The 14,992-nt window shown below is 38.8% G+C and overlaps 1 protein-coding gene across 1 annotated transcript in view; it reads right to left on the bottom strand.

The window, feature by feature from the left end:
- Window positions 1-1,209: 1,209 nt before the first annotated feature.
- Window positions 1,210-14,992, bottom strand: part of prom (prominin) — a 34,916-nt gene continuing 21,133 nt past the window's right edge. The window contains exons 7-18 of the mRNA XM_089737465.1: window positions 13,518-13,653; window positions 13,240-13,410; window positions 10,993-11,092; window positions 9,961-10,042; window positions 9,079-9,242; window positions 7,938-8,159; window positions 7,133-7,248; window positions 6,480-6,670; window positions 5,926-6,084; window positions 4,146-4,279; window positions 3,912-3,968; window positions 1,210-1,737 (exon numbers count right to left, since the gene is read on the bottom strand). Coding sequence (XP_089593591.1) covers window positions 1,704-1,737; window positions 3,912-3,968; window positions 4,146-4,279; window positions 5,926-6,084; window positions 6,480-6,670; window positions 7,133-7,248; window positions 7,938-8,159; window positions 9,079-9,242; window positions 9,961-10,042; window positions 10,993-11,092; window positions 13,240-13,410; window positions 13,518-13,653 — 1,566 coding nt within the window. The 3' untranslated portion in view covers window positions 1,210-1,703. The remainder of the gene's footprint in view (window positions 1,738-3,911; window positions 3,969-4,145; window positions 4,280-5,925; window positions 6,085-6,479; window positions 6,671-7,132; window positions 7,249-7,937; window positions 8,160-9,078; window positions 9,243-9,960; window positions 10,043-10,992; window positions 11,093-13,239; window positions 13,411-13,517; window positions 13,654-14,992) is intronic.

The raw sequence follows: 14,992 nt of genomic DNA, 5'->3' as shown, positions 1-14,992 counted from the left end.
AGATGTTTGTTCGCCATTACTATTTTATGCCTTCCGGTTCCGTTAAGTAATTTTCTTGTTTGTATCAAACAAATCCACGAGAAGTTTTCTAAGTTTTTAGTGGAAAAAATTAACGAGTGATTGTTTAAATGAAATTCCATTTTTAATATTTTCTTGCTGGTCATTCAAAGTCCCCTATCTTTTTTATGTACTATGGATGTTTTTATGTGCTATGGAGTACACTCAAAATCTTCCAAAACTCTGACCAAAAATGCCGACCTTTACCGGGAGCCCGTAATATCAAGCCAAGGTCACTAAGTTTATATATAGGGAGTGAAGTTGACAGGGAAAAAAAATCAGCAGTATATGGATATGTGTTCGGCTGAATGGTACCAATTAATTTATTACTATGATCCATTATTCATCCATTTATTCATTGAAATCAATTTATTACTTCAATCTATACGATTTGAAGATAGTTAACAGATACCAGCGCTATGCAATCGCTAATGCAGACCGGTGGTAGAACGTATTGTGATCCCCGCACGACTAGATACGATCTTCATGCCTATTATACTGTGAAGCAGTCATGCCTTACCGTTCGAAGAAAGGACCAGCCACTACACAGTGTAATGGACCCTTCGTTCTATGTTTCCAGCAGACTGGTGGCGTTCACGTTGTTCTATCTGTGAGCTTCAGTTAACACTTAAATTTTTGTAGGCCGTCAGCACCCGCCGAGACTATTATTAAAATATTTGTAATAACAAAACTAATTAGTCTCCTAAAATTCTTAGTATTTACAACATGATTCACTTCCTCAATTTACTTTTATAACTTCAACAATGAACTTATAATAAAACTGTTATATTTAAAAATCATTAACTAACATTATTATCTAATTGAAAATTCATTTTAGAATTAATAGATTTTAATATTTTAGTTTGTTGCTATAGAGGAAAAAACCTTTGTGAATCTTGATTAATTAGCACGAAGTTATTATTTATTAGCGACCCGCCCTCGCTTCGCTTCGGAAACATTAAAACACACATGAAACCAAAAAAAATTAATAAAAAAAAAATAAAAAAAGTAGCCTATGTTCATCAGGGACAATGTCGGCTTCTAATGGAAAAATAATTTTTCAAATCGGTCCAGTAGTTTCGGAGCCTATTCGAAACAAACAAACAAACAAATCTTTCCTCTTTATAATATTAGTATAGATATAGATATAGATTGATAACGCTGTTTGAATATACTAAAAGCTCTTAAAATAACTTAATAGAAATCTTAGCCGAAAAATCGCATGGAGTCCTTTAGTTTGTCGACAAATTGTACTAACTAATTGTTTGTAAGAGTGGATTTTAATGGCTAAAACGGAAGCCATCACCATAAAATATCTTGCACAACAGTTGTTCCACCATTGAAATTGGAACGCAAGTCGGCTTCGCCGCAAAAACAGGCACGGAAGTGAAAGGTTAGTGCAGACATTAACATGTGTATGGCGTCTATCAAATTTCGCTCATATTTAATATCAATAATCTCCGTGTAAAATGGAACGGGTGTATGTAAGTACAAACAGGCGTATTAAATGAAGCTGTAAGGGTTCCGTGTTTAAAATATTAATTTAATAACATTGACTAATTTACGCTTTGTTTGTAATTTGGTTACCGTCCGGTGTTGTGATCGAATTCATTTTTGCGCTTGAAAATTTTGAAATTTTTGGCATTTCACCAACTGTCACTTCTAGGCGGAGGCGGTGGTCTGAAATTTAACAGGTTCAACATTAAACAACATAAATTTAAATCACACTTTAATAGATACCCTTTCTTATTGTTTAGAAGTCGTCGTAGTCTAAAGGATAAGTCACCCGACGCATTCGTGTTTAGCGATGCGACTGTGTCGATGTTCAAATCCCGTAAGCAGGTACCAATTTTTCGAATGAAATACGTACTTGTTCTGTACTGTTCATGATTGATTTCCATGGCGAAGGAATAACATCTTATAATAAAAAAACAGACCACCAAAAGCTATAATTTGTGTAATTACTGGTGGTAGGACATACTGTGTGCGCTCACGGATAGGTACCACCACCTTGTCTACTACTGCCGTGCAGCAGTAATGCGTTCCTATTTAATGATTGGGGCAGCTGTTGTGACGTAAAATCTAAGATTTTGAACTCATGTCTCAAGGTCTCACTTAGGCTTCACCATGACCGGTGGGCACATGAGCCCTTAATAAATTAGCTAAAATATGCTTTAGCAAGAACAGTGCTTCGCTTAATCGCAATCGAAATCGCAGCCCACTAAGAAGATCCCGCGAGAAAGTCAGTAGGTTATGCTCTCAAGAAGATTGGAATATGGATTTATCATTTTTTCTTTGTCGTATCACTCTTGTCAAGGCGGTCGTGGTCATCAATCAGTATCATTGCTGTGGGCAGATGTTATGTGCCTCACGAGAAATCGCCACTTCTCCCGGTCTCTGGTGAGCCAGGAACACTCATACAACCGCTAACTGTTGACTTGACTTGGTCGATCCATCGCATGGGATGAAGATATGATGTAACCATAGGCATATGTAACTAGTCAGGTCATAAGTATTGTCTCACAGTAAAAACTTTTCTTTTAGAATGCTGGTCACAAAAAAGTTTATTGAATTCGAATTTCGAATTGTTCATGAAAATAAAAATGTATAACTTTTAGAATTTTACTCATTTTTAAATATGGAGTGGACGCTTAAAGAAGACCGTGTTGCAGTTATTGCGTTGCATCGTTGCGGTTACGCGCCAATTCAAATTTTTAACATACTGAAAATTTTGAATATAACCAAAAGATTCGTTTATCGTACCATCAAACGATACAATGAAGACTCTAGTGTAGATGACAGGTCAAGAAGTGGTCGCCCTCGGTCTGTTAGGACTCCAGCAGTGATAAAAGCTGTGAAGGCGCGAATTCAAAGAAATCCCAAACGTAAGCAGAAACTGTTGGCCCTTCAGATGGGGTTAAGCAGAACCACGGTGAAAAGGGTGTTAAATGAAGACTTAGGGCTTCGGGCATATCGAAGAAAAACAGGACATCGTTTGAATGCTCGTCTAATGGACCTGAGACTGAAGAGATGCCGCGCTTTGTTGAAGCGGTACGCGGGAAAAAAATATCGGGAAATTCTTTTTTCGGATGAAAAAATTTTTACCGTAGAAGAGAGCTACAACAAACAAAATGATAAGGTGGACGCACACAGTAGTGAAGAAGCGAGCAACCGTATTCCGCGTGTCCAACGAGGTCATTTTCCATCCTCGCTCATGGTATGGTTGGGAGTTTCTTATTGGGGCTTAACAGAGGTACATTTTTGTGAGAAAGGTGTAAAAACGAATGCAGTTGTGTATCAAAATACAGTCCTGACGAACCTTGTGGAACCTGTTTCTCATACCATGTTCAGTAACAGGCACTGGGTATTCCAACAAGATTCGGCGCCAGCTCATAGAGCGAAGAGCACGCAAGACTGGCTGGCGGCGCGTGAAATCGACTTCATCCGGCACGAAGACTGGCCCTCCTCCAGTCCAGATTTGAATCCGTTAGATTACAAGATATGGCAACACTTGAAGGAAAAGGCGTGCTCAAAGCCTCATCCCGATTTGGAGTCACTCAAGACATCCTTGATTAAGGCAGCCGCCGATATTGACATGGACCTCGTTCGTGCTGCGATAGATGACTGGCCGCGCAGATTGAAGGCCTGTATTCAAAATCACGGAGGTAATTTTGAATAAACTTTAGTGTCATAAGAATCTATGTTTTGTTAAGTTCATTTTGGTATATGAATGGCTACATAATGAATAAACTTGTTTCACTTATTTTACATTAAACATGTGACAGAATTTATGACCTGACTAGGTATATAATAATTACGGGCTCATACACATTTTCTATGCAAAAACTACCTACCCGGGTGTATTCCAATTGCTTCCATCACACAGAGCCGTTGTAGGCGTTTCTTGTTGTCTGAAAAACGATTTTGTTCGTATGGTCATTCCGTAGAATTAAAATGTCTCTTGCGTTTTCACAGTGATTGGATCGAAAATGGATACGAACAACAATGATTTTAAATTACTCTTAAAGTAAGCTCATTGACGGCTATCTCTATATTAACATTGTCCAATAAAATCTTATTATATTTACCCCAAACTAGTGAGAATCATTGTTTCGTGAGTTCTTATTTTCCGACTATAAAATCTCCAAAGTTTGACACATAATGGTGTTACTGCAATACACCATGTGAGTCCTAGTAGGAAGCCGCAGACCCACCAAGCGTGCTGGAAACATTAAATAAAGTTTTTCTTTTATTGTTCAAGTTTAGAGTAGAGCACAATACACTTTGTTAAGTAATAAATTAAAAATAAACTCGTAGTAAGTACAAAATAGTTTAAGCTTCTTCTCTATATTAGTTTTGAGTAAGATATTTACTATTTTGTTTTTAATTTGGCGTAAAATTTACGAATAGATTGGGTTGTGTTACCGTAACTTGAATAGCGTAATAAATTCGATCTTAAATGCTCTGCTTGGTTAAAGAAAACGAAACCCATTTAAAATCCTGGCCATATGTTGTTCTGATTGTCACTTATTAAATTATTATGTAACACACACATAATTTCTTGACACTACATTCGGGTCACATAGTCTAGGCTTAAACATTACGCAAAAAGCATAGGACAAGAAAAGCAAATGTTACAATTTTTAATACGCTTTTCTTAGCTTCATATGACGTATGTTAGTATGTAACGGAATCTTTGAACATGATTTTGACCTTCGTTCAAAACGTCGGATTAACTCGAAATTTGGCTTAATTATTAAGGACTGATGACAATTCAATATTTTAAACAGTTTGTTCAGTTATCTTTACTAGGATAATCAGGATTAGTATTTTTTTTGTTTTCCTGGGACCGGAGTATCTGCGTCAAGAAGGGAAACTACCAGGCGCACCGATCAACTATTTCTCGGATAAGTTACCAACTGATTCAGATGAAACTTTTGAAAAATTGAAAAAAAATCAGTTATCTTTACTAGGATAATCAGGATTAGTAATTTTTTTGTTTTCCTGGGACCGGAGTATCTGCGTCAAGAAGGGAAACTACCAGGCGCACCGATCAACTATTTCTCGGATAAGTTACCAACTGATTCAGATGAAACTTTTGAAAAATTGAAAAAAAATATTGAAAAACATTTAAATTCAACTAAAAAATGAAAAATAAATATAGTTTAAAAAAATGAAAAATATACGTTTTTATAAAAAAATGACTAATATTACATCTGTTCATAAAATATTTATAACTATTGATACCATGCACCCCACGCTTTTTTTTTACAATAAAATCATTTTTTCTTACACTATTTTTAATTCAAATGTATTAAAATTTATTTTCTATTTTTTAGTCGGATTTTTTATAAAAGCGTATTTTTTTAGTTTTTTAAACTATTATTTATTCATATTCAAAGAATGATAACATTAGTGATATTATAATATACGTTAAGAAAGTGTTCTTTCTTTACATGAATTTTTTCGTGTTTTCGCTCTTGGTAAAGGAGTTGGGGTGTAATTTTCTTAGGTAATTATATTGATTTCTGTTTAGAATTAGATAACTAAATTACAATTAAATAGATTTCAAACGTCGTTTCTTTGTTTTTACATAGGAGTTTTTTGTGTAGAAAAATACAATAAAATATTGATTTATCTTGAATATGTTTAACTAGCGACCCGCCCTCGCTTCGCTTCGAAAACTGTAATTTATTATTGATTTCTCCACTATTTAATGGATGTTATTATACACATAAACCTTCCTCTTCAATCACTCTTATTATAAAAAAAAAACGCCTCAAAATCCGTTGCGTAGTTTTAAAGATTTAAGCATACATATAGGGACAGAAAAAGCGACTTTATTTTATACTATGTAGTGAAGATTACCAACGATGCCACATAATGGCTGCATATTAGTGATCTAAGCGCAGAGTAAACTGTGAACAGCGGTCGACATTTAGCCGCGTGTTTCCCGGTGGACATGAGCACGTGTGTGCGCCAGCCGGCAGCATGCGAGATGAGACGGGACACGAATGTGGAGACTTTCTGAGAAACAAAAATCATTAAAAAAACCGTTAAGTTGCAAAATTTCTAGAAGTTTCGAAAATCGAAAACAAAACCATAACAACATGGTTAATTAATCTTTGCCCCAGCCTCAGATTGCGTACCCAACACAATTTTTATTCCTCCTTCTTGAGGTATGAGGTTAGTCTCTATTGTATGATATGACGATTATACCATTTTCTGTTCAATATTTCCAACTAACTCATAGTAATTACGCAAATCCGGTAGGCAGCTGTTTGGCTCTGCCCCTAGCATTGCTGATATCCATGGGATACGCGAACCGCTCAGCATTAGGTGAGCAGTATGCTAGTCTGCCTACAAAGGTAATAAAAAAATCCTTATCCACTTGTTCCTGTAGTATCCATAAGAAGCCTTACCTTTTGGGCTATGACATCTCCTTGATTGTCAATATAATATTGGGCTGTATGTATATGACTAAGAGAAATATTTAGTTTTTTTCTAAATGGTTTCAGCTGTAATTCGAGCTCAGTTAGTTTGAATACTATGTCTGCTCTCATTTCTTCTAAAGGCTTTATATTATTTATGTACAATCGTTGTGTTCTTGTTGCTAAAAACAAAAGGTTAGACTTTAACATAATATGATCTAAACTAGTAACAAAGCTATTAATTTGCATTGACTTGGCAATGAAGTCGTCGTGGCCTAAAGGATAAAACTTCCGGTGTATTCGTGTTGATGTAACGGTGTTCGAATCCCGCTGGCAAGTACCAATTTTTCTATTGAAAAACGTAATTAACAAACGTTCAGATTGACTTGCACGGTGCAGGAATAACATTGTGTAATAAAAATCAAACCATCATAATTTTAATTTGCGTAATTACTGGTTAAAAAAAATTGTCATTATTGGCTAAATATGAAGTTAAATAATTTTATAGATAGATTTATTGATTTGTATTTGAGCTACCGAGTACTTAGCACTAGTTAGGCAACGAGTTCGTCTCCCCATAAATAGTTATAGAAACCGTAATTTAGAGAAAAATACTCAATAATATTAGGAAAAAAGTCTTGTACTCAATGTCTCTAATCTGCCAGCTGTGGTCAAATCTGTTACTTGCGCTGCAACATTCTCGAGCTGATCCACTAATGATGGCAAATCTTTACCGACCATAGGAACATTATAATCCATCCTGAAATTAAAAAACATAAAAATATTTGTATATTATGTTCGGAAAAATACAGGATGGTAGCAGCCCTAGTCTCATTTTTTATTATACGAATTGGATCGACGTTTTATGATATGAGCTATCTGATATCGGTTATCGCAGTTCATGGATGTCACCTAATAATTTCTGCACGCACTTTAAAGCATGAGGTTAAAGTTCCTATTGTATTGAATAACAGATACACCCTTGTTAAAAACGTAAACATGACTGCTTTACGACAAAAACAGGCAGGATGGTATTGCTTACGAGATAAGAATCACAGGAAGCTCTGCCACTTGCACAGATATATTTTAATTCTGGGTACGTTTATTACTGGTGGTAGGACCTCTTGTGAGTCCGCACGGGTAGGTACCACCACCCAGTCTATTTCTGCCGTAAAGCAGTAATACGTTTCGGGGTGGAGGGTGGGGCAGCCGTTGTAATTATACTGAGAACTTATATCTCAAGGTGGGTGGCGCATTTACATTGTAGATGTCTACGGGCTTCAGTAACCACTTAACACCAGGTGGGTTGTGAACTCGTCCACCCATCTAATCAATAAACAAAAAAGGTTTTTTTTTTAGTTCTATTAAGCTCTGTTAAGTTTCTCTATTAAGCGCTGATAATGAGCTACCACAATAACAGACGGACAATGAAATTTTAGTAATACTTACCTGTATTTCGCAAAATCTACACCGGAAACCACGAGCATTTCGTTCAACAATTTAATAAAATCAAAGGATATCGTTTTCAAAAATCCGACATCTATCGCTGATGCAAGCCCGCTTAAATCGGCTTGAAGTTCCTCCCATTCGAAGTACGAAGTTTCTTTATTCACGTCCAAGAGTTTGTCTAACTGAAACACTACGTACGCCGGACGGTCCTTTTCACAGTCTCTACAACACAATAGTCAATGGTTTTAATGAGCTATATTTATGAGTTTTATATATATAATTTATAAGCTGACTAGCTTTTTTCCCAAGATTTTGTCCACATGGAATAGTTACTTTAGCATAACGCAAAATTTTACCAGCCTCTATATTGATGTAGAAAGTGAACATATTTTTGAATAAAATAGAATGTCAAGAAGCTATTTAAGGTACCAAAATCACGCTTTTTAACCGACTTCTAAAGAGGAAGTTATCAATTCGACCATAATTTATGTATGTATGTTCTATGTATGTTCACCGATTTCTCGAGAACGCTTGAACTGATTCTGATAATTCTTTTTTCAAAGCTCTCAAGAGGGAAAAAACCCCGATTTTGAAACATTCCTTATTGGTGCTCCACTTGCATTGGTCTTAGCATGATGTTATATAGCCTATAGCCTTCCTCGATAAATGGGCTATCCAACACTGAAAGAATTTTTCAAATCGGACCAGTAGTTCCTGAGATTAGCTCGTTCAAACAAACAAACTCTTTAGCTTTATAATATTAAGTATAGATAAGTTCATAATCTGTATGACGTTGAATTGGTTATAAGATCTCATAGATTTCTAAATAAATACCTTAAAATACATGTAATGTGTTCTCGGATCACTTTTACGGCGAAGGAATAACATTAATGAATTAAAAGAAACAGCACAAATTATTGTAACTTCTGATGGTTGAACGTCTTAAAAGCAAGTTATAACTATTCGAAGTATCACTAGACTATTAATGTAGCAAAAGTTTAAAGGGTTTTCAGGTTTCAAAGGTTGTCTAGTCTTAATGTGCTTAAGCCACAATAGCCAATTGAGACTTCCACGGCGGCAGCAACTTGCAGCAAATTGATTCTAGTTTCGAATATTTAATATCAAAATCCTTCGTGCGAACCTTATGACATCTTTGATAGAAATATCCATTGTGACATTATCGATATTGTTGAAGAGAGCATCAAAGATTCCTTCCCTGTTTGATAGTAGTGGTGATGGTCTATCGAACAGAGCTGTAAGTGTCTCATATTGCGGACTATCCCATAGAGCGTGACAGACGTAAACCTGAAATCGATTCAATAATAATATCGATATCGAAATAAAAAGTCGAATATTCATTTTAGAAGCATCGAACGTCTCAACGGAACTACCGCTTTATATTTATGGTTCAATTCCTTAAACATGAAGATTTATATGTAAAATATTGTAGGAAATATGTAATGAAAACACTAATTATAGAATGTATGATTTCAGTGTAAAAGGATGTTAATTATTAAGTTAAGGAAGGAACCTGTTACTTTTTATTAATACTTAATTATTTAATCTTTAATTTAGAAATATTGTAGGCTCATGTTAATAATACAAACAAATAAAGAACCATGTTAGTATGTTGTAGTTAGTCAGACCTGTATAATTACGGATGTACATTTAAGGTAAAGAAGTAGGTAGTAATAGCAGGAGCAGACGGGAGATTCATATTTGTTTCTTTTGAACAATAGCCAAGCGTAATTATTTCTTCTTTTACTGCATTTAATTTATGGCCTTTTGACCTTAATGTACGGTTCATAGTTTAGAGCAAAATTTCGTTACTGTACGGTATATTCATAGCTGCGAACCCAGACGCCTTAATAACGCCTTCAAAGAAACCTAAAGCAATACACGTAAAAGCAATTTTCCACGTGAAATCACAAAAGCGTTTTAAAACGTTTTGAATTTTTCCCTTTGATTATAACGTGTTAAGAATTTTGAAAGTAATGTATGTAAAATGTCATTTTTAACTTACTTCCGCGTGTCCCGAGGCAAGAAATATTGCTGATACCACCGACCATAGTAACAAAGATATGAAACAAAGCAATACTGTCGACCTAAAACAAAAATAATGCTTATGTTATCGTTTTATTGTTAAACGAGCTTGGCACCAGCTATTAAAATATTATTGGAGTCTAAAGACATCATAGCGAAATCATTTTAGGTTAAGATTTATTGACTGGTCAAAACGCCTTAATCGTAGAAATTGGCTTAGGCCCAAACTGTATTCGTTTTTATTCAAATGTCAATTGAAAATGTATGCTACATGTAAAATCTTTATCATCGAACAGTATTTAAGGTTGGTGGTAGGACCTCTTAGGAGTCCGCACGGGTAGGTACCACCACCCTGCCTATTTCCGCCGTGAAGCAGTAATGCGTTTCGGTTCGAAGGGCGGGGTAGCCGCTGTAACTAAACTGAGACCTTAGAACTTATATCTCGAGATGGGTGGCGCATTTACATTGTAGATGTCTATGGGCTCCAGTAACCACTTAACACCAGGTGGGCTGTGAGCTCGTCCATCCATCTAAGCAATAAATAAATAATAATAATAATAAACAACTAGATTAGTTATTGAATAAATGGGATAAATTACATACATAACGACTAATCACTTAGCTGTGGTTTGTACGTCAAAACAAATGTATTATTGACTTGTTAAACGTTTTCTTTTGCATCAATGACCGCTTCGAAAGTATTTTTAAATACATAATTAACATAAGTCATCAAAGTACTATAAAAACTCATCGCTCCCAATGAGAAGCGCCCATGAAAGGGTCTGAACGGACGCGCAGTCTCTTCAATGTTCTTACTAAAGGGATCTACAAAATCCATAAGCCGTTTGAGCAAGTCGTGAGGTTCAAATCCCAAGAAGCCTTATAAGTTTTAAGTAAAAACATCCCTTATGCTTTTAACCAAGAGTCTTATTTTGATTTTTTTTTTGCATTCATACTGCTATCTTATAGTTAAACAAATGTTGATTGAGTTTTCTTAATTTTGCTTACTTACACCTTTAGTGTTCTTTGGGCGTGATTTTTTGCTTGTCCACAACCACACACCATAGCCATTAGTACAAGCGCCATCACAAGTGAGAACATTAGTATGCATGCTGAAATTAGTACTGAATGTTAACTAATACGATGCTTTTTATCAAATGTGCTATAATTAGGTTGACCAGAAAGCGCATGCCGATTTTCGACTTAAGAATAGATTTATGCAATATAGTTAGTTGCACCCAGTTTTCCGAGTTTTATGTGCTTTTTAAATATACCATACAATAATTTTTGCAGTGTTAATACTGAAGGCGTTTGTTGAAAGAACTATCTGAAAGTACGGTATACGGTATAAGTCTTTTTTTTTTGTCAGGAGGAAATCGCCGGTCCAAACCTCGCATGAGACAAAACTCATGAAAAGGCAAAGGGGGGAAAGTGAAGCGTTTAGTGCGGAGCACATCTCTCCCATCACCCTCCCCCTCGGGACGCCGGACTGGCGGTCATCGGCGCCACGACCACCAGCCCTCTCGGTCGGCAGGCTATCCGAAGCCCGCCTAGATGGCGCCGGTTAGAATGGTCTATCCTACGGAATACCCCGCTGGGTCAGAACCAGCGTGGGTTGAGAATAGCCGGCCTTCCATCACCCGGATGCTCATGCATAAAACGCGTGCAGAGCAGCTTGCACGTCGTCTTCTTAGGCCCCCTTCGCCGGTCGCCAGGACGACATGTGAGGGAGACCCGAAACACTTAGAGGGCCAGGGCTTAGGCGAGATCCGCCTCCGTGGCCCCCGCTCGACGGCGGTGGGCCTGTGCGTCTCTCACGCGTCCCGCCGCCTCCTTCTGCGAGATGGTGCACTCGCAGAAGTCGAGCATCGCCTTCCACGACTCGTCGTCACCGAGCATCGATGCCACAACACTTGGCAACGACAAGTCGTTTCCTATTTTTGCGACGAGGACACGGCGCCACCCCTCCCATGCGGGGCAGGCGACGAGCGTGTGCTCCACCGTGTCCAAGTCGCAACCACAATGGTGGCACTCTGCCGTCGACTCGGCTCCGATCCGGTGCAGGAACTCACCGAAGCATCCATGCCCAGTGAGCACCTGCGTGAGCCGGATAGTGAGGCGTCCTCTGTCACGATTCACCCAATTCACAAGAACCGGGCGAATCGCCTCGACGGTCCTACGACCAGCCGAAGGATCGGCTAGCCCTCTGGACCATGACTCCAGCACGGACCGCCGAGATTGGGCCCTCCGCGCTCTGACCACACTGGGGCTGGGTCGCGCCACGCCCCGGGCACGAAGGTTAGCCCGCCACTGATAGTCAGCGGTGAGCGCCTCCGCCTCCAGGACCCAAGGCGGCATCCCAGCCAGTACACACGCCGCCTCAAAAGAGATGGTGCGATAACCACGGATGACCCTGACCGCGATGGTGCGTTGCGGCCGTTGCAGCAGCTTCGTTACCCCCACGGCCAGGGACTGGCCCCACACGGGCGCCCCGTATAGAGCCATTGATGGCACCACCCCCGTATAGAGACGGCGCGTCACCTGGTCAGGCCCCCCCACGTTGAGCAGAAGCCGGCTTAACGCGCCGGCCACCCCCAACAAACGAGGGACCAGGTTCTGAAAGTGAGCACGGAAGGTCCAACGACTGTCCAGAATGAGGCCGAGGTACTTCAACTGCGCCCCGACCTCGATAAGGACGCCTCCAACCATGATATGGGCATCGACAGGTGGCACTCTCCGGGGCCTGTGGAACCACATGGCCTCGGATTTACTGAGCGCCACGTCGAGGCCCAATCTCCTGATTTTGCCGACGACATGCGCCACCCCAGCGGTGGCAAGACGAGCAGACTCAGCAAAACTCCCCCCCCCCCCCCGGGCTACGACCAGCGTGTCGTCTGCGTAACAGATTACGCTTAGGCCCGGGAGGAGGGCACCCCTCAGTACCCAGTCATACCCGATATTCCACAAAAGGGGGCCGAGCACCGACCCCTGTGGAACACCGCGCACGACCGGGACCTGTGCACGATCCCACCGTGTCCGGTACACGTGACCGACGGTATAAGTCGGTAATTTTATCGGTATTAGTAATTTCATCACAAATGGCAATCGGATTCGGCGGCAATTATCATGTGATTTATTTGGGATCTGCTAACGACCTAATAACAGGTAAGGGCGAACTCCACTGGATATTTGATAAATAAACTATTTTAGAATTGTTAATAAAGACAAAATGTATCAAGTAAATCTTAATATTACATACCTAACATTATAATCCATCTTCCGAACTCGTATTTGTGTATCCTTTCTAAGCTTCTATCGATTTGTTTCGCCATTGAATGTAATCGTGCCGTGAGATCACGTACGATATTGTTTACAATCTTCGCTGAATTGTGTACTTCTTGTCTTCTCGTTTCTATATCCTTTAATACAGCTGAAATATACATTTCTTTGACACGCACTGAAGCTTAATCGATATCATGCATTATGGTAACATAGAAAACCTTGATTTAAGTATGATGATTCTAAAACATAGGCTACCTTGTCTGGCAATTAGTGTTTGTGCGGATACAACAGAAGGTATACTTCTAAATTCCTGTCTGGAGATCGAAATGGCTCTTGTTAAGTTCTCAACGCCTAGTTTACGAAGTTCTAGTAGTTGCTGCTCGTGAAGGATCTTGAACAAAATATTTATATTTTAATTAATTTTCGTTTGGTCCTCATATATATACCCGCATGATGATCAATACAAGAAGACTGACACATGTCTCAGCTAGACCAGGGAGTAAGCGTTCCAGTCTTTATGGGTACTGGTAGCTAGGTTAAGCATGATAGGCTGTGAGTTCGTCTAGTCATAACACATATACAGTAAAAACTATATGAATTGATGAAAATTCACAATACACATTATAATTTTGCTATTAACGTCAAAATAATTACCAAAAACCTTAAGCATTTTACTTGAATGGTAAATATTCAACTGTGAGCATTAAACAATACGAGACCGCGCTCCGAAAGTTCTGGAACTCTCGAGTAACTAAACTGGCGTTATGCTACGAGTACGTAATAAACTATGAAACTTGTGCTTTTAAGTCGCGCAAGTTTCTGTTATCATACGTACATACATGTGAAGCTTAGAGTTATTTAAAACGTGTTTAAAGTGTTATTGCATTTTAAGTTCATTTCGTTTATTAATTCTCAAATTTATCTATGCTCTTTAAAATATAGCATCACCTGATAATAGGCCGCTTTTTGATTGCACACGAGTAGGTATCACCACCCTGACTATATCTGCCGTGAATCAGTAATGCGTTTTGGTTTAAGGGTTGTACTAAAAATCACTTCGTAATAAGGTGACACTAAAAAACTTGCATACGTCCGTTCATGATCTATGCAAGTGTAATGTTCGCTCACGAAACCCGCACTATTTTGGAACCCCTTGAAGTCATTCAATCCCGTTTTTTCAGGATAGCCGTCGGAGCACCGTGGCTCATGAAGAATGTGGATCTTCATGATGACCTGGAGCTTGACTCCATCAGTAAGTATATTCAGTCAGCATCAGTGCGCCACTTTGAGAAGGCGGCACGGCACGAAAACCCTAATGTCGTGGCCGCCGGAAATTACATACCCGATCCTGCGGACCGAATGGTAAACAGTCGACGTCGCCCTAGACACGTCACTTCGGATCCTCCCGATCCACTATCAGTGCTTTTAGGTCCCTGAAGCACCGGTCACCGCTCTCGTCAAACCCGTCGCTCGCGACGAAGGGTTCGGCGAGTAAACTAACCCATAAATAAATATAAATATTTTACTAACAATCACGCCACGTTAACTGGTCCCGTGATAAGTTCGTAAAGAACTTGTGTTACAGGTACCAGATAACGGAAATAAATGTAAGATTTTTATTATACACATACATATATTTAATATACATCCATAACCCTAGAAAAGACATTTATATTTATCATACAAATATCTTCCCTTGGCGGGATTCGAACCCGCGACCCCCTAGTGTA

This window comes from Bombyx mandarina, chromosome 23, assembly GCF_030267445.1.
Source record: "Bombyx mandarina strain Sakado chromosome 23, ASM3026744v2".
In the NCBI taxonomy this organism is placed as follows: domain Eukaryota; kingdom Metazoa; phylum Arthropoda; class Insecta; order Lepidoptera; family Bombycidae; genus Bombyx; species Bombyx mandarina.
Note: the sequence above shows the minus strand (reverse complement) of the source record. Positions and strands in the feature narration are given on the sequence as shown.